This window comes from Artibeus jamaicensis, unplaced genomic scaffold (assembly GCF_021234435.1).
Source record: "Artibeus jamaicensis isolate MK-2021 breed Jamaican fruit bat unplaced genomic scaffold, CSHL_Jam_final scaffold_369, whole genome shotgun sequence".
NCBI lineage: Eukaryota > Metazoa > Chordata > Mammalia > Chiroptera > Phyllostomidae > Artibeus > Artibeus jamaicensis.
This window is the reverse complement of record NW_026522042.1, coordinates 31,219,437-31,239,324: the sequence shown is the minus strand read 5'-3', so window position 1 is coordinate 31,239,324 and position 19,888 is coordinate 31,219,437. Positions and strand designations below refer to the sequence as shown.

General features: G+C 41.2%; 1 protein-coding gene across 1 annotated transcript in view; it reads left to right on the top strand.

Moving 5' to 3' along the window:
- ICE1 (interactor of little elongation complex ELL subunit 1) overlaps nucleotides 1-19,888 on the top strand; it is a 52,157-nt gene that overhangs the window by 17,700 nt on the left and 14,569 nt on the right. Inside the window, 7 exon segments of the mRNA XM_037154363.2 lie at nucleotides 1,784-1,866; nucleotides 2,081-2,120; nucleotides 2,205-2,261; nucleotides 9,347-9,433; nucleotides 12,446-12,840; nucleotides 14,017-14,523; nucleotides 14,525-18,763. Coding sequence (XP_037010258.2) covers nucleotides 1,784-1,866; nucleotides 2,081-2,120; nucleotides 2,205-2,261; nucleotides 9,347-9,433; nucleotides 12,446-12,840; nucleotides 14,017-14,523; nucleotides 14,525-18,763 — 5,408 coding nt within the window.

The window sequence follows — 19,888 nt, the reverse complement described above, 5'->3', positions numbered from 1 at the left end:
ACATCCATGGAGAGATGTCCATGAAGTTCCCTGCTTTGATGATTGTCACTTTGTCCTTGGCAGGCAGAGTGCAGAGGCGCCATGTGAGGATCTGGTCAGTTCTCCTGGGGTAGCTAATAATTCCTGAAAGGAATTGAACGCGGAATCTTTTCTTCTGTTTTCTTTTCTCACTGGGGTGGTTGGGACTGGAAATAAAGTCTCATCCAGGAGAGACGAGGAGCGCTCGGTCAGGCCCATCCCCGGTGCGCATGTCTTTCATCCCCACATGGGCGCTAGCAGTCCTCTTAACCTTCTGTGGCTTACTGTCCCCCTGTTTGCTCTTTCCTCATGCTTAACAGGGCTCTGCCTCAGAGAATGGAGGGGTTCTCATTTAGAGTATGAAGTGAGGGTTTAAGTGTAGTTGGATCTTGGCATGAAGATAAAGAAAATAGTCATCAGTTTACCTGGATTGAACCTGATTTTTTTTAGGCCATAACTCTATAAATATTTTGGTAACAATTTTTTTCTTTGATTTGCTTGTTGCACAAACAGTAGTGTGGCAGCAAATACAACAGCACTGTCTTCTTTCTAAATGTTGCCTTCTCTTCCTAGTATGTGGAGATAAGTGTCTATTCAAGGAGATACTTTTAAAGAGGTCTGAAATGCCTGTGAGACTACTTACAGCTTTTAGAACAGAAATTCCTTTGAGGCAGAAGTGTAACCTTTTCTATGTGACAAAAAGTTTTTTCTAGTAAATGACAGGGCATAATGCTTGGGTAAACTGATACTCAGCCTTATCGAAATGAATCAGGTAAGGTTTGTTAGTCGGGTGTTTTATGGGATATTACTTTTCATAATGATTGTGTATGAACAATCTCAGGTAAAGCCAGCACTGCTCAGACCCTTGCAGTGTTCTTGGACTTTGCAGCACCTTGGAACCTGAAATAGGAATGAATGATGGGCTTAAGATTCAGAGGACTGCTACCAAAATGCCTTAAAAGTACAGTTGAACCTTGGACAGCTCAAGTTTTAACTGAGTGGGGCCACTTGCACTCAGATTTTTTTTTATTATATACTCTAAAAATATTTTCTCTTTTTTATGATTTTTAATAACATTTTCCTGTAATATACATATATAACATATAAAGTATGTGTTAAATGACAATGTATATTGTTGGTAAGCCCTCTAATCAGTAGTAGGCTATTAGTAGTTACGTTTTGGGGTATTCAGAAGTTTTACAAGAATTTCCCCTACTAGGTGATCGGTGCCTCTGACCCCAGTGTTGTTCAAAGGTCAACTATAGATCTCTAATAAAGGTATTAGCAGTCACAACTGTTAGCCCAGAAAGGAATAACAATATAGTAAGCATAGAGAAGTTTGTCCATTCCCCCAAATAAAGAGAATTGTATTAACAGTATTTTAAAATCTGTAAACCTTGAATATCACTGATTGTTGAAGAATAAGGAGTGGGGGGGGCGTGGCATCTCCCTCTGTAAAGGTCATGCCCATTGGGTTCTTGCCTGGCTAAAAGGGTTTGGGTTGGGTTGTGCTGGAATTGCAAAGGATTTTTAGGGCCTGTTACGGTTTTATAGCTAATAAAGATAATATTTAAAGCTTAAAGTATTTCTGCATTTATCCCTGATTGATAAAATACTGAAGAAAGTGATCTTTTACAAGAATTTTTTCAAAGTTTTAAGAAATGAGAAAAACTCCATATTTAAGATTTTGAATGTTTTATTAATGGTAGTTGTAAAGTTCATAAATTCTGTTTCTTTCTTACTTCCATGCATTCTTTAAATAAAGAGGCTGCTCTCAAGCAAACTCAGGACTTCAAGCAACTAAGGAATGAAAAGAAAATACTTGAAAAGGAATTTAAGAAGACACAGGTAAGAGATAACAGTGCACACACATGTTAAATTTCTGGCCTCTTGGCTCCTTAGCATCCTTTGTAAAAATGCAGTATCCCAATCACGCAGGAGTCAGGAATGAGGCCCCTGAGGAAGGTAGCTGGCTGTGCTGGTCAAGTTGCCTCCCCTGCATTAGGGCCAGAGTGGCTGCACACTGTACAGTGCCAGCTCTCTCGGTGTTTTGTTTTCACAGGAAAGGCTGGATGAGTTTTCTAAGCAGAAAAATGAAAAAGGTGAGTGTTCAGTTAATGGCCTACATAAAAATTCTGCTTTGATATCCAGTATCCTTTTTAACCATTGTTCCCCCACGTTTTTAGAGTTGAAACACATTGGAACACAAATTTCAAGTGATTGTTATGGAAGCATAGATAAAAGTGAGTATATTCCAAGTTCTGTTTTTATTTCTGTTTACTACTTTTAGTGGTTTGGGAGCTTCTTTGTTGCTGTTACCTGTGACTGTGAAAGTTCCAGGGCTTCGTAGATGTTTTGTGGAAGAAGAAGTCATATCCTATCTCATGTCTCCATTGGATCCCTGTATATTATCACCCTGCTGTTTGATAAAATAACACAGTGAAAGTAAACATGAAGAAGCAGTATTGTTTGGGAAATGAAAAGTAGTTAGAGATACAATTTCCACACTTTCTAGAAAATAAAAACTAAAGGGTTTGGGTTGGCTTGTCCTGGAATTCATTACAGTTTAACAAGTTAATTTCTTAGGTGCCAAATACATAAAAAATTTTTACTGTCAGGCAGGAAAACTGGAGTGAAAGCCATATAAGTGTATTTTTGGAAGACAAAACCTTAAGGAAGTACACAAGTTACAAGGACAAGGGAAGTGGTCTTCAAACAATGCGCAAGGGAAGTGACAGGTGTACAGGCGTGCCTTTACCCCGGGGTGGTCTTGTAGGTGAGGAGGCGTGGCCCTGAAGTTAGAAACTAGGGGCTTCCCTTTAATATTTCTCTTCATTCACTGGGTGACCATTAACCTACCTTCCTTCGTGTCGTTGTTTTTCTTTTTTAAGGGAGATTATGAATTGCCGCTCTGCTGTCTCTCACTTTTTTTGTAGGGATACATTGAAAATGTACATATTGGTGTTTTCATGTCACTGTTCTGCTTTTTTTTCCAAGATGGATATTATTTAAACCACTTACATTGTTTTGTGTACAATAAAGAGTGTCTCTTTAGAAGTCTTCATCTTTTTTCTTCCTTTATTTTTTTTTTCAATTTAGAGCACAAGATCGTTTTTTCTGTGTGGTTTAAGGCTTAACAGTTAACACATTTCATTTATCTGGGCACTGATTTATCACTGTCAGTGATGCGTAATTCATGTGCTTTTGACTCTTCCTGCTCTTATGTGTGGAAAGTGAAAGTCTTAGTGATAGATGTTGCTGAGAGAAGTAGAAATCTGGACAACACTTGGCTTTCCCAAGTAACAGTCAGATGTGGAATGAAATGTTCTCTTGCGGACTGACAGATTTGCTCTAGGATCCGGCTATTCTCAGGCCTTACTGTTTCAAACCGAACCCTCATACCCCCTAACTATAGTTGACCTGTGTCCGTACACTGTTTCACTTTCCTCAAAGAACTTGATACTGTCTCCAAGTAAAATTTTGGTTTGTTTTGATCTTCCCTTCCTGTGGGGGCTGGGGTGTTGGTTGTACATTTTACTAATAAATGAAGTCTTTAGGAGTCTGCTGATTATTAAGTTGTAGACTTGGATGGGTTTAATTCCTAATACTCAAACGTAAATTTAATACTTTAATACTTCTGACAGAGATTTACAAGTTAGGCAGAAAGAGTGTTGATTTCATTTTTAAAAAGGCTGCTTGAGTGCTACATTTGCCTTTTCTTCCTTTCGAATTCCAGTAAAAGTGGCAGAAAATAAAATATAGCTCTTTATGTAAAGTAGTTGGTATCAGTTGGTGATGAAGCCCCAAAGTACAGAGAAAATAGCAGCCCTCAGAAAGCAGGTTTCTGTGGCAGAAGCCCTGTGCTTCCTGGAAGCAGAGCTGGCAGGGAGAGGAAGAAGGAGCAAGACAGCGGCATTTTGCCAGGCCATTGACTAATGTGTGAAGAGTGTGCGAACTTCTGGGTTCGGAAACAGTTTCTGACATTTGTCCACAGGCTGTGGCACGAAGTTCAGCTATCTAAAGTGTTAGTTATGCCATGGGAGGCACCCAGGGTGTGTGCAAAAATTGGGAATTGTGGCTGCTTTGAAGGATAGCTGCTTCTGGTCCCAGAAAATGAGATGTTTACATATTCCATGTAAGTCCTCAACAACTGCATTCATCTGTCTTCCCTCCCTTTAAAGGCAGGGTCCTGTATGCCAGGGTCCCCAACACCCGGGCAGTGAATGGACTGGTACTGTCTGTGGCCCCATTAGGAACAGGTTGCACAGCAGGAGGTGGGCAGCTGGTGAGAGAGCAAGAGCTTCATCGGTATTTACAGCCAGTCCCCACCACTCGCATCACCGCCTGAGCTCCGTCTCTTGTCAGGATCAGTGGCAGCATTAGATTCTTATAGCAGTGCAGCCCCTGCTGTGAACTGCGCCTGTGAGGGATCTAGTTGTGTGCTCCTTAGGAGAATCTAATGCCTGGTGATCTCAGGCGGAGCTGAGATGGTGATGCTAGTGCTGGGATGCTGCTGCAAATACCGATTATCATTAGCAGAGAGGTTTGCCTGCACAGAGACCATAATAAATCAATTGCTTGCAGATACATATCCAAACCCTATCCTGCACAGAGACCATAATAAATCAATTGCTTGCAGATACATATCCAAACCCTATCAGTGTTATAGGTCCAAACAAAACAACCCCCCCCCCCCAAAAAAAAAACCCTCTCAGTGAGTGGCAAGTGACAATTAAGTTGCATCTGGTGGCAGATTAGAAACCCATCCTCTTCCACCACCGTCCCCTGCCCCAACCACCAGTCCATGGAAAAATTGTCTTCCATGAAACTGGTCCCTGGTGCCAAAAAGGTTGGGGACTGTTGCTATGGGCTTATGAAATAAGAACCTATATTTATGGTGAGCATAGGACTAAATACTGTAGGCTGAAGAAACATACTCTGGCTATCAAAGATGTCCTGCCTAAACTTCCATCCAAAACAGAGAAAAGGCAGTGGCAAAAAAAGAAAGGCACCGAAGCTCAAGAAGACCTCGTACCTGAGGAGACAGTATGAAACCATGAACCGTGTTAAATGTTAAAAACTGAGTTGTATCCTTAGAGAAAAGGCTGCTGCTATGAAATTAGAATTGGGGTTCTGGAAAACTAAAAATACGATTGTATAAATATATTCACTAGAAAAGCTGAATTGTTAAATACGCAAATATAGGTGTCTCTGAGAACATGGTACAAAAGAACAAAGGAATAAAAGGTATTAGGGGAAATGTAAGAATTTGAACGATAGCGCTGAATATTGTAATAGCCATTTGTTAGAACTTCTCGGGAGAACAGCCTAAGGACAAAAGGTGGTCAAGAAATAACAGAAGGAAACTTCCTAGAGCTTAGCACAGATGCGATATTTATATTGGAAAGGCATACCAAGTGTTGAGCATGACCTTTGTGAATGATCTTTATCTCCGATGTATTTATAGGGAGTATATTTAATATCGAATGAAATAACAGAAAAAATAATATACAGGGATGGATAAAGAAATTCCAAACAAGTCCTAACTTGTAAGCTGTACTCTAAGACAAAATAATTCAATCCTAGAAATGACTTCACATGGGTTAAAGGGAGTATCTAGATTGATGAAATGTACAGTTCACCAAGAAGAGACTACTGTCGTGGATAAAAAAACATGAAACGGTCGAGTTAAATGCTTGGAAATTCTAGGGGCAATAGCCAGGTCTGTTTCCATGGGAGACCTTTATCTGTTTCTCAGAAATAGAAAATCATAAAAAGTAGGAGGTAGAATTAGAATCATAATTGCAAAATGGCTGATTTACATATGATTTTTTCAAACCACAGGTTTAGAATTTAAAATACTTTTAAAACATGTAAAGGCTGTTTACTAATAACTCATATCTAATCTGGTGTATTAAGATATTGAGGTTTAATAAGATAACTACTAAAATGCTCTCCCATGCCCCCCAAAAGTCTTTCAAAACCTACCTGGTAACTGCAAACACATAAACATGAACAAATCCTTCTTGGATAACAGAAGATAAAACTGGAAATACAAAACTGTTTTGGAAATAAACAACAGTAGGGCAGCCTTTATTAAATTTTTGAGATATTGCCAGTATGGTATTCAAAGGAATGATTTGTGGCCTTCAGTGATTATTTTAGAAAGCAAGAATTACAGAAAATAAATGGCTAAGAAGGCAGGAAGATACAAGAAAGCAGTTGATGAAATTGAAAACAAGTTAATGAAATAGGAAACAAACAGTTGCTTTGAGACCATTAAAAACCAGTTGCTGGATCTGTGTAGTGCTGGTGAAATTGACAGGTCTTTGCAAGTGTGATTAAGATAGGAAGGAACAAAAATCTGATAGTACTAGGACTGAGAAACCTATAAAACTGTAGCTGGAGAATCTTAATTCACAAATTTGTATTCATCTTTGATCATGTTGATGATAGGACTGTTTTCTAGGAAAACATACCAAATAGTTGACTCAGAGTAGTTATTGCAAACCTGATCAGAAAAAGAAACCCAAAAGAAATTTAAAAATTAGTTAAAGCTGTAATGCCATAGAAGATCCAGGTAGCTTACCATTGAGCTCTGTAAAGCCTTCAGTGAAAACTAAAGTCTTTATTATTTATTTTAAAACTTAGAAAAATATTCAGTGCTTTCTGTCTCATTCTCTTAGACTAGCATAACCCTGTATACCAAAGTCAGTTAAGAATAACATGCACACACATCCTAAAGACTCAGAGCTTTGCCACTTAGGAATATAAGTCACATTTTAAGGACTCAAATCTAATAATTGCGAATATAGATAAATTATGACTTAAGGATTTCTCTGAGGAATATTGTGACAACTGGGTAAGAGAAAAATGATATCTCAAGCACACATTCTTCGTAAAAAATAATGGTGAGGTAACAATAGAATAAAAACATTTGCACTTGAGAAAGGTGACATGTACAGAGCAAGGTCAAGGCAAACATGCTTCCTGTTACCTCCATTCTTTATGGGAGGCCTCTAAGAGCTGTGAATACTAATAAAGAAGAGTCAACATTGTCATAATTTCAAAAGCTATGACTAGACAATTGAAAAGTCTCAGCTGGAAAATACAAGTGTAGGAGCTTGGGAAAGTGGTGATACACAGTGGTGATACATAACGTGTCATTAATGAATCCTTTAGAACAGGGATGGAATAGGAACAACCCAATCTCAAATGGCAGTGGAACCGTCAGAGGTCTAGGAAAAGACCTAAAAGCAGCGTGCCATGCCTCCAAGAAAAAAATTATAAGACACTGCTGAATTCTGTTAAAGTGTATAAACATCATGTTTGAGATTGAAAGCTTCCATCTCAAGGAAGAATAAGGATGTGAGTTTTCCCAAAATGTATTTGTAAATATACAGCCTCACTCAAAAAATCATTGAGGTTTTATATGCGGAAGGACAGGCAGGTGCTGAAGTTTTATCTGGAATCAGTAGATGTTTAGAATAATGTTTTTGAGAAAAAATTCTGAGCAGATATTACAACAATAATAAAACTTGTGATTAAAGAAGTGTGGTATTCATGTGGAAACTGACAAGTCCAGTGAAATAGAAAAGTCCAGAAATACTGACAGATGCTTTATATTTTGATGAAGGAAGTGCTTTAAAATACTGGGTTAAGGCGTGCAGTTCAATTTAATGAAGTTTTCTCTCCCCACCTAAGTAATGAAGCCACAATAAGGCCTTTTTTTTTTTTTTTTTTTTTTTTTTTTTTTTGCTTTGGTGGGAATGGATAGCTCTTTTATTTGTGGATAGACGTAATGAAAGAGTGCTCAATTAGAATAGGCATAGCTCTGATTAATAGCCTCCATAAGAATAGAGAAGTAACTTTTTTTCTTTTTTTTTAAGGTTCCCTGTTTGCTGCTTTGGGTATACGTAATAAGCAGGGATCCTGGTCAGGTCATTTAAGCAAAGGGGAGTACAGTGTTTGGAAGCAGGCTTTGGGGTAGGTTAAATCACAATGTAGATAAGCTGCTTGATCACAGAATTTGGAACTCAAAAATGGATGTGTCTCACACAGGGTGACCATCAGAGGTTGATTGGCTCAGGGGAAGTTGGAAGTGTCCAGCTTTTCAAACCCACCCTGCGCCTCTGTCCTCCTCTCCTGTCCTGGTCCCTCTGTCTGAACCTCATTATTTGGTGTGATGCGGTTTGCCAGCTTCCATAGATCTGACCTATTCAGAATTTGTGATTCCTTGGAGACATTTTGGTTTAAAAAGTTGGTCTTTTAGCCTCTTGAGACTGGGTTAAAGATTTCGGTATTTTTAATAAGTGCTTCAGGTTAATTTAAAAACATGTTCAAGGAAACAATAACAGAACTTGGAAGTGACCTGAAATTGCCTAATGTTTATAGCTTATTTTTTAGGTGAGTTTTAATTTGTGTGGGATGTCATTTTATGCAGATTTGACCACAAACTATTGATAGTTTTATGAATACTTTTTGCTTTGGAAGTTTTTTTAAATTTGTATATTTATTAATGTTAAACTCACTTTAAAACCATAGTTGATATTCCTGGTTTATATGAATTTTATTGGCCATGTATTAGTTACAACTACTGTTGGCCTTTCAACTTGAACCAGTGGTTCTTAACCATTTTAGAGATCAGACAAACCCCTTTGAAAATTTATAAAAATTCCAAAGCTTTTACTTTGCTCATGAGAGCATATGCTTCTCTGTGTGATTATCTTGTCCTGCCCATGTGCTTACATGCACACGTTCTTGTCTCTCACCTCACACTTCTGTAAGACCGCTGATGGCTTTCCCGTGATCCCTGAGGCCCCCAGGTTAATTACAGCATGGTCAGCTTTGAGGCATTTCTGTTAATAACTTCATGTAACTGAGGAGATATGGCTCCCCTGTTCTTTGCAGAATATGTAGAGTCCAAACCTCATATATCAGTCATTATACCTGCTTCCTTTCCCAATCATGTATCACTCTCTCTTGAAAACTTACAGGCCAAAGATTTATTTGTGTCACACCAACATAAAGGTGATAGAAGCCATTAACAACAGGTATATTTGGTCTTTTGACTCCCATTCTCCCTCCTCTTGCAAACGAAAGCAAATGAAATCGAAGTCTGTATTCAGTCATCGGTATTGGGCTAGAGCATTGCAGACCTTTCCATCGGCGGCTGACTCAGTTATGCACAATAGTTGAATTTGGGGAAGATGTTTAAGTTACTTAGTTTTCAAAATTTCTAATGAGTCCTGATTTCACAAGACTATCTTTTGGCCTTGCATAGATTGAGCCAAATAATGTATCTTTAATACTTTATTCTCTTTCCTAGGAAAAATAAAACTACTTCTGAAAGAACTCTGGCTCTGTATAAACACAACACACAGAGTACCTGGTGAAAGCAGCAGATGTCTCCCAGGTGAGATATAGAAGCTTCCAGAAGTATGTATTGTACATGAAAGTAGAAATGTTTACCTTGGGTATTATGTGCCTTTGGTGTTTAATGTCTTAAATTCCATTAAAGAATGAACTAAGCTAGAACGGGTACTCTTATATAAAACTTCTTTCCTTGCAGTGTTATTTCTGCCAATCTCAGTAAATGCATTTGGGTTTTAATTTTTAATAGCAGCTTTCATTAGAGAACATACAAAGAAATTGGCAGGACCCATAGTGGAGGCATATTTAACAGGTGTATGCAAAAACTCAGGACAAACAGCTTTTCCAATCATATGGGTTCCATTTATCTACCAGCAATTTAACTTAATTTGTTTTTCGTGTAATTTACCAATTACTTTGGTTGAAATTTTAGTGATAATCTATTCTGCATTTGTATTCTCTTTTAGGGTACAGATATACAAAAAGGGATGGATAAAAACTGTCACATCCGATTGTTACTGTACAGCGCAAGCAGCTAATGCATTTTCAGAGATTTGACTTAATCTGTGGTGTATCTTGATTTGCAGTAAAAAGCCGTGGAGGCTTTCTACCACATTCTGTTACACTGTATTCAAAGATTTAGAAATAGATATTAGTCACCTGGAGTGGATGGGGAGAAGATTGCTGTCTTACATAAGATTAAAATGTTTTTTAACTGTTTTGTTGTACTAGTTTTTTCAACTAGCTTGAATTTATACATATTCAAGATCTAAAGTCTGTAGAAACAAGCACCTAGTTTTTCTTCCCAGGCTCTCAAGGTGATGTTCCCTAAGAAAAACGTGCATAGGCAAGTTCCTGATTTTTATTTACGTGTGGGTTCATAACTTGTGAGGCCTATAGATGCATATTTGTTGGGATCACCTCCTGGATAAAACTGATAATATGACCGTGTAGAGCCTGCAGCTGCTAAATTAGTCTCTCCAGTTTAGAATGTATTCATCTGTTCAGACAAAAGCAGCCTGAGATTCATTTTAGTCTTCTGTATTAGTCAGTAGTCCTACTTTATTATAAACACGGGATTTTATGTTGTTTGTTAAAGATGTTTTCTTTAAAACGTCGTTAAAAGGGACATCTTTTATTTAATAATTTTATGTTTATTTAAAAACATTAGTTAGAGGGGTAAGTCTGTTCCTTAATGTTAGCTTTCTCAAATAGAAGGGAAAAACATGGTATCTTTGGAATTTTATACCATTATATATATATGTAAACTTTTCTTTTCATATGAGAAAGGTTGTAAAAATAGTGCAGAAAATTTCACTTGTTACTCCAGAGTTTAACATTTTCCATCACCAATAATCAAAACCAGAACACTTAGGACAATACTGTTAACAAAAATAAACCATATGTGACTTTCATCTGTTTTTTCATCGGGGTCATTTTTCCTTTCCAAGATACCGCATTGCATTTAGCCGTCATTCTTTCTTCCATCTCCCCCAGAAGGACAACGCATCTATTTTACCTTGTGTCTCCTGTCTTTTTACTTTTGGAGAATACAGATGATTTTTTTATCTTTAGAGGGGAAGGGAAGGAGAGAGGGAGAGAAATATCAATGTATGGTTGCCTCTCATGGGTCCCCTGCTGGGAACTGGCCTGCAACTCAGGCATGTGCCCTGACTCGGAATCGAACTGCAATTGTGTGGTTCTCAGGCCCGTGCTCAATCCACTAAGCTATACCAGCTAGGGCGAGAATACAGATGATTTTGTGGAAAGCCTATCAGTTTGGGCAAATCTGATGTCTTCTCACATTAGATTAAGACTTGTACTTGTGGGAAGAACCCCCACAGTGGTCATACTGTCCTCTGCCTTGGGTGCTGTGCCCAGAGAGAGGGATGTAGAGTTGCATTGTCACTGGGTATATTAACCTTGATCACTTACTTAAAGTGGCGTCTGTCAGGTTTCTCCATTGTCAAGTTACTATTAGTTATCTTTAGAGAGATACTTTGACACTGCAAATACTCTCTTTCTCTCCAACTGTAGTGTACTGATTTTATTAGCCATCCATGATGCTATTTGCCATATTGACTATTTGTCCAATAAGTTTTATTGTATTTCCTTCATTTCTTTTGCATTTATTGGGATTCTTCTGTAAGAAAGAGCTGTTCTTCTCACCAGTATAATTTTTGGGTATTTATTTTATGCATTATAATTCAGTTCTGTCATTATGTATTGTTCAGATTACCCTGGGTATGGTTATTGGGATCATCTTCCCCTTGGCTGGGCCCCTTTCGTGTACCCCACCCCGTTCTGGGAACCTCTTTACTTTCTGGCACTGCAAGATGTTTCAGGCTCAGCTTGTATTTCCCTTCCCTAGCCTTGTGATCAGCCACTTCTCCCAGGACCCCAGAGCCCTTCTGTAAAACATATTTTTATGGCTTTCAAATATGACAAATAGATGCTTCTAATTATTTCCTAGGACACTAATTAGCGCCTCTGAGGTTCACCAAAATCAAGACTCAAAGGCATAGGCTTCTTACAGTGATTTTTCCATTGCTTATAATAAAAAGCTCCAGTTTCTTAATTAGAGCGTTGTACAACTGTGGTCATGGGGTAGGTTTGATATCAGTGGATTTTAGCTTGCTTGTCTGACAGAGAATATCGTGTTCCCTGTCAGCCTGCATGCACAAAGCTGTTCCCCCCCCCCCAACCACTGTTTGTTAGGGTCATCAAGAAGGGTGAGCAGGTAGGTCATCAAGGTCCAGGGCCCTTAGATGGCTGAGGGTGCTTTTCCACCCTGCACTCTGCTGTCGAGGGGTCGTGGGCATACCACCTACACGTGTACCTGCCTTATCGTATGGGTTGTGAGCAAAGCAAACTTACGTGGGGTATGCTCAGGTTTTATAGGACAGTCTTCAGGAAGGGCTTTTTTAAAATATGTTTTTACTTGGACTTAATATTGCAAGCATTTTAAACTGTTAGAGTAAGTTGGGATTTTTTTAAAGTCTTCTCAATATCGTAAATGTTGGATATTTACTTTGTTTATTTTTTCCCCCCACAGCAAAACCTGCTGAAGAAAAACCTAGATCCAGAGAGTCCGGGGAAGATGGTGTGCCCACTCGGGTTGAGGGCAGCCCTCCCAGAGCCTCTGCAGTGCAGACGTGTCTGGCGGAGCTGTCCATGGAGATAGAGGGTGACTTCTCCCCATGTAAAAATGTGAGACAAGAGAGGCCCAGTGGAGCAGCTCATCCTAATGAGGACCAGCCTCCTGAAGTTGTAATGCCGAGGAATGACGAGGACAGTACTGAGTTTTTGCATGGCAGTCGCTTTTTTGATGAAGATCTTCAAGCTGCAGTTGACTTCTTCAAGCTTCCCCCTCCTCTTTTGTCTCCAGTGCCATCACCCCCTCTGGGGTCCTTACCGCACCTGGGCACCTTACCTTCTTCTCTTGCACCTGTGAGTTTGCATTTTGAGTTTGACTTACCAAATGGGCATAGTGTTCATCCTGTTATGTTGGCCATATTCAAAGAACATTTGTGATACTCAGAGTAGATTTTATTAGGGAGTATTAAGAAAATATAAAAAGGCCTGCCAGTGCCCTTAGAATCAACATGTATTTTTAGTTCTTTCTGTTATGGTTGCATATTTTGTCTATCCACAACCAAATTATGTCTCCTGTAGAAGGACTGAGTCTTAATTGTTTCTTCTTATGTCTCATGATGGGCTTTTAGCCAATATGGGGTGAATGAATTAAATACATGTCTGTAGCCATAGATTTTTTTCAGAGATAGGTAAATCCATGTGTATAGCATACATTAATGTAGGTTACTGAATTCCCCACTTTGACTTCATGAACTCATCCTCTTTGTGTGTTTACAGAATGGTTTATCATAATTTATTAGGAAGTTTTAATAAAATGGATTTATATACTTTTTGACTTAAGGAGCAAGTAAATAGCTTTAAATTAGTTCCTTCATTCAGGAAACATAACGCAATTCTGTTGTGTTTCAGACATTGTGCTAGGCTCCAGGAATGCAGAGGTGATGCAGGAATTGGTTGCTACTTAGTTGGATCTTGTATGGTGGTCAGACCGTACAAGACCGTGTGCGGAAATGTGTGGCGAGAGTTGTCCGTGGGTAGACACCCAGAGTGATGGCCCCGTTGGTGCATAGAGGGCAGCGCTCTGGACTCGAGTCAGATGCGAGTCAGACACCGTGGAGGAGTGACTAGGAGGTGGGGGTAAAGAGAGGGTCGTACCCTCTAATATCAGAAGTCTTTTTTGGCCAGAAGATGAAGAAGTAGTTGAGAAATAGAATTTTTAGAGGTTAGGAGAACAAACTGCACAGGAGGCCACATGTGGACTAGAACTTGGAAGAACCTCTTATGGGAGAAGAGGTGTGAGTGAGGATAACTCTCAGGGACAGATGGGCTCTTAGGAAAGGACAGATGAGTGTCGCACTTGTGATTGAGACTTTCCCACCTGTTACAGTGGTTCTGGAGAGTAAACTGCCTGTCTTCACATATGTTGAAAGGTCTTTGGGAAGCATGTACTTTTTTTTAAATGCATTTAATTGATATTTTACTTGGTTGAATTAGTATTTAATTAACTAGTACAACTCATTTATTTTTAAGGAAACCTACTTTGGAGAGTACACAGATTCCAGTGATAATGACTCAGCCCAACACAGAAATTCTGCTGAGTCTAATTCAGAAGATGATACATCTGACACACAGGACTGTTTTGGCTCACCCAGAAAGAATAAAGGAAGTGGTACATGGGAGGAAAAGCCCAATTTGCAGGGAGCCACCGAAGCTCTGAACACATTGGAAGCAAATGAAGTGACAGCTGTTGGGTTTGGAGCACTTACAGCAACGCTGAGAGAACCTTCAGCCACATTCACCTTAGCTCATGAGGAACACTGGGCATTGTCATCTCAGCTCATTAGTGGTAAAAAAAGAGGCATTTCAGGTGAGGCAAAAGGACAAAGAGAGGTTAGGGAGATGGATAAATCAGTGCAAACTGAGGAAACACTTTGTAAACCCACCAGAAGTGTGAGTGTTGAGAGGTTGTCTGGCAGCCTAACACAAGGGAAGGAAGCAGCCCTTGGGACGTCAGACATGTGTTACTCTCCCCTTGGCCAAGAGGCCATTGAATGAACTTCCAGGATCTGAAGGAAAAACTCCATTTTCCAGAATGATAGGATCATCCAAATCAGACTTCACTAAGTGGACGCCAACTAATGAACTCACATGTGAATCAGATCATATGTCAGTTTCTGACCATCATCAGGGAATATCTAGAGAACTGGAAAAGGACAGAGAAGGGCAAGGTTTTATTTTAGGAGAATCACCCGAACCTGAAGAAGATTCAGATGATGTAATGGATGCAACAGAGCTTGATGTCGAAGCCAAATTTTCTTCCTCTTCTACCTCAGGAGCATTGTCTGTCTACAGTAATCCCCAGTCTTCCTCTGGGTTGAAGTGTGGTCATGATAAACATATCCCTACTGAACTGTGTCATTCAGAACAGAAGTTACAAGCTACAACTTCAAACTTGTCAGGTCTGCAGTCTGAGCCACTAGAATGTTGTGCAGTAGCAAACAACCTGGAGAATAGCTTCCATGCTCTGAACCCTGAGTTGGGAGCATCCGATTTTCATGATCAGAGTAGCAGTGGCAAAGAATGTACAAAAGTTGTAAAAGGCATGACCAAAGTATATTCCCTTCCTCAGTCAGTATTTATGAAAGCCATGAAAGGTGGACAGTGTGAAAGTCAAGGTCCAGGAGGTGAGCTCACGCCAAGTCAGTCAGATTTTGCACCCTTAGTAGAGTCTCGGTCTGGCTTGATTAAGAGTGGTTTTGGTTTTGTTAAAAGCACTTCTTGGCACCATAGTGATCTGTTAAGGAGAGGTAGTGAAGAAAGGCTGAGAGCTAAGTCAGAACATGAACGTGAACAGGAAACCAACCATCAGTTACAAAAGGCAATGCTGTCCTTAGAAAAAAGAGGGTCAACGTCATTTTCATCTAACCAAGTGTCAGTTATCACCAAGCAGGCCAGGCCTGAAGCAACGCAGAGTGCTAGATCGGAACCTTTGAGACTGCATAGGAGTGAGCCTGCCTTAGCAACAGAAAAAGTGGATAACGTGTCATCCATAGCAAGATGTGGAGAAAGGGAGGACCCGACCCAGATCATCAAGGGGGTGGCTGCTACAAAAAGGACTTCACCAGAAAGTTCCAAGTCTTGGAGAAAATTAGATTCCGATTCTCCAGGTGGTTCTTTACCAGTAGAAAATTCTCATTGTTCCACAAAGAGTAAATTATCTTTTTTCCCTGAAAATATCCCAGTCCCAAACCAAAACGTGACAGAACCTGCAGTGCAGGCAGAGCTGCGGGAGCAGTGTCCGCCTCTGAATGTCACAGGTCTGGACTCATCTGGGACGGGGGCAGGGAAACTTCCTCCAGCTGCAGAAATGGCGGTGTCCAGAAGTCTTTCTGTTGAAAAACAACCCAGGGAGGAGACAGTTAGATCTGGTGGTAAAGCCCTGGCCATTTCAAAGGACTCGCCTAGTAGAGAGCAAAGCCCAGAGGGGTCTCTGGAGCAGCCATCCCAGACTCCTAGTGGTACTTCTCCTGAAGGTTCAGGCACCACAGGCACTGCCTTTTCACCAGAAATTGGCAGAAAGGATGAAGAGACACATGCCCTCCCACAGAGTAGCCTTCCAGGTTCTCTTTATTGTTACACAGGCATCCGGGAGGTGGGGGGTGTTGACACTGAGGTGGAAGAGAGTGAGGCCCCGAGCTGCAGTGAGGGTGAGAATGAGCCCGAGGCCGCGCCAGGAAACCAGCAGTGGGATGCTGCCAAGTCCTCCAGAGGAGATGTGGGAGCTGCACGCACTGCTGCCGCTGAGACCAGGCCTTCCACTGAGTTGGGCTGTCTGACCTCAGCTCTGCAGGACTTCAACATCGGCACTCTCTCTGAGATAGACAGACTGTCCACATCAGACGTCGTCATGTTTCTTGAAAGTTGTCAGTTAAGAGATTATAGTTCAGGGGACTCTGTTTCAGAATATTCGAACAAAGAAAGCCTAAACAAAGACACGAACAAAGAATCAAAGCAAAGTGAAACATCAGGAGAAAAGTCTAGAAAGCAGCTCGGTGATGATGAAGAAACACTCAAAACCTGTGAAGAGTGGATTGAATCCGAGGAAGATGATTGTGCTTTAAGGGATGCGAGTCACCTCACCCAGTGTTCGCTGGAAACACTGTCTGAGGTGCTAACCAAGATTGGACAGGAACTTCAGTCCAACTATGAGGACTCTGATGGAAAAGATGCCGGTAATTTACTCCTCTTCAGTATACACGACAGCCTGACAACTGAGCACTTAAAAGAACGAGTCTCACCTCAGCAAATAAGCAGCTCCTCATTGCACCCTTCAGATCCACCCCCGGCAACAGCTGGCTTGGGTGCTAAGGGCAGTTCTCCCACTAGTGGGGTATCTACTGTTAAAAGCACTCAGGACCGGCTTGAGGGTAACTCAAATGTGACTGGGCTGATGGGCAGTGGAGGTGAGGTCCTGTCAGAACTGGCGGAGCTCCCCGCCAAGTGCTCTGACTCGGGAGCTGGGCAGACAGCCGAGCCCGGTGCTGGTTGTGAGTCAGAAGGGTCATTTCAGTGTCAGATATCTACTGTGACTTCTGAAGTTATAAATGTGCTGGTAAATAAGGACCAAAATCTAGTTATTGAAAAGGGAGACAACTGGACCATCATAAATGGGGTAGCCCTCATGCCGAATGTGGACCAGGTCATCCTGTGTGACACTCCTGGAGACAACCCTGCTTCCCCAGATGGAGGAGAGACTGAGGGAGCTGGTTTCATCTCCCCGACTTCTGTGGACAAGTCCCCAGAGACCAGCCACCCTGGCTCTCCACTTCAGGAGTCCCCAGGTGGCAGTAATCTTCCATGTACCCCAGAGGATATTTCCAACAGTGGCCAGAGTTCCAACTTCGATAAAAGTCGTTTGCGGAATAGACCTGTTAAACCTAGTGTAAGGATTAGTTCTGAAATTTATGATCAAATCTTTGAGTCTCAGATTGTTGCATCTGATCACACATATTATAACTCAAAACTGGAGCCATTTGTCAAAAACAAGAATCGATCAAAGATTTCAAACAAAGATCAGTCAAACAAACTGGTAAAGACTTCATCATCCGGCAGGGTTGAAACTAACCCAAGTGAAGTTTCTCAGTCACCTTCAGCGGACAGTGTTAACACAAAAGCCCAGAGACCTCAAACTCAGACCATTCTGGCCAATGCTGACACCTCAACCCCTATGGATTGTTCCACAGACACGCTGAGTAAAATACGGCAGGAGGTGGGGCCCCCTTTGCCACCCCTCCTTGCTCCTTTGATTGCCACACCTCCACGGACTTCACACCCAGTTTCTCCTCTAATATCAAGTTCCAGTCCCTCCTCACCCACCTCCCCTGTTGGCCAGCTTTCTCCATTATGTGAGATTCCAGTGCCACCCATCATGTCTCCTTTGCTGGAAGATGCAAGGCGTGCCTCCCCTTCATGCACATCTCCATCCCCATCCGCTGTATCCACTGGGGAGAGGATACTGTCATCTCCTCTGCAGTTCTGTGCCACCACCCCAAAGCATGCCCTTCCTGTGCCTGGCAGACTGCCTCCCTGTGCATCTGCCCACACCACTGTGGCTGGGCCCCAGGAAAATTCCATTAAAATCCTCGACACCATGTACCCAGAGTTATCTGCCAGGGCCCGTACTCTCAACATCCTCAAAGGGAATATTCAGCTCACGCGAGGTCCACCTGCTGACCGGCAGAATTTACCGGGGCCCGTCAGCGCCATAACAGGTTTCAAAGCGATCAGTTCCATGTCAACTGCCTTTGTCAAAACGGGGGGCAGCTCTGGTGGTGATTGTAATCAGGATAAGTCCAGAGATTTGGGTACTCAACAGGATCCAAGTGGAAAAAGAACACTGTCAGCATGTATACTGAGGAGTGCTAAAAGATTGCGCCTGGACAGTGGGTCCTCGGAATCAGAAGGTGGGAGCACCACCTCGGAAGGGGTCAACAAGCCCCCCTGCAGGAACCTCCCTCAAGCTGAAGTTGCAGCAACAGATGAGGAACCAAGTTCTGTTTCAGCTGCCAGTTCAGGTTCACAGTTGCCTCTGAACCCCAAAGAAACTGTGGAGTCTCACGATAAAGCCATAGCTGATGCTCTGAAGAAGATTGCAGAGTCCTCCTTTGACTTGTTGCCTGTCATTCGCAGTCATGTGTATGTGGGAAATATCTCCAAAAAGCCTGTAATGAGAGATCAAGAGAAAGAAGTTGTCTATGACTTCAGCACAACAAAGAAGGTAGGTGGTGGCCAATTTCCAGGAGCTTAGGGATTGCTCATCTTCAGGGGCAGGCTGTCTGCTGTCAGCAGGATGGCAGAGGACGCCAACAAAAGTTTCAGTTCAGCTGTTGACAGTTATGCATACAAACATTGAGACCAGTACTTTTATTTCCAGCCAGAATTTTATACATTTGAGATGTGATTTGACACTGGAGATTTGAATATTTTTGCTCATCAAATAACATTTTAAAGAAAGAAAAAGTATCTGTCAGAATTGCAGTAGCATATTTCTCATTTATTCTGACATGTTTAAAGGCTTGAAATTATTTACTTGAAAGTATCAAATGATTATCACATAACAGCATTTCATTCCAATAAATAGTGTTATAAGCACACTTGCAAGTTCTAGAGTCTTTCAGAAAGACAAAGTCTTTCGGTTTCCCCTTCTCCTCAGTGTGTGTTGCGAATCAAATGGGAGCACATGTTCAGTTTCAAGATGAGGGTTACGCTATCTGCTGCAGTTTAGTAGGACGTTTATAGGCTCACAGTTTCTAAGTAACTATGTTGACACCTTGTGTGGAAGACTTTACCTGCACAATTTCCCAAAGTGGTATAAATACTTTTTTTTAGATCACCTACATTCGGAAAGCATACAGAGCAGTATAAGTTTGAAGATACTTATTTTCAAATAGATGCATATGTCAAATTAATGCTTCTCTTCCTGAACAAGGAACATGTTACCTAATGTTTGACGATCTAAGCAGGATAAATGTGTAGAGTGCACTGGAGTTGGGAAAACAAGAAGGGGGTAGGGTAGAGTGGGTTTAATACCCTTGCACACACACAGATTGCAGCAAAAACCAGTACACTGTACTTGTCTAGAGTGGTGGTGATGACAACAGACAGCCAGGTGCGCTCAGATCTGCCATCCAGCACGTGCAGCTCCACTGACCACACGCAGCCGACAGATGTGCACTTACTCCCCAGAGCCCCTTGGCTTACCTGCTGAGCAAGTCATTACCAGTTACTGCCTTCTGCTACCTTCTCCAGTAGAGTGCATGTTGTGTTTTTCTAGTAGATACTAAATTTTGTAACTTAGGCTTTTCTTTGACTTTGAACATATACACAATGGAATTCTAGGCTT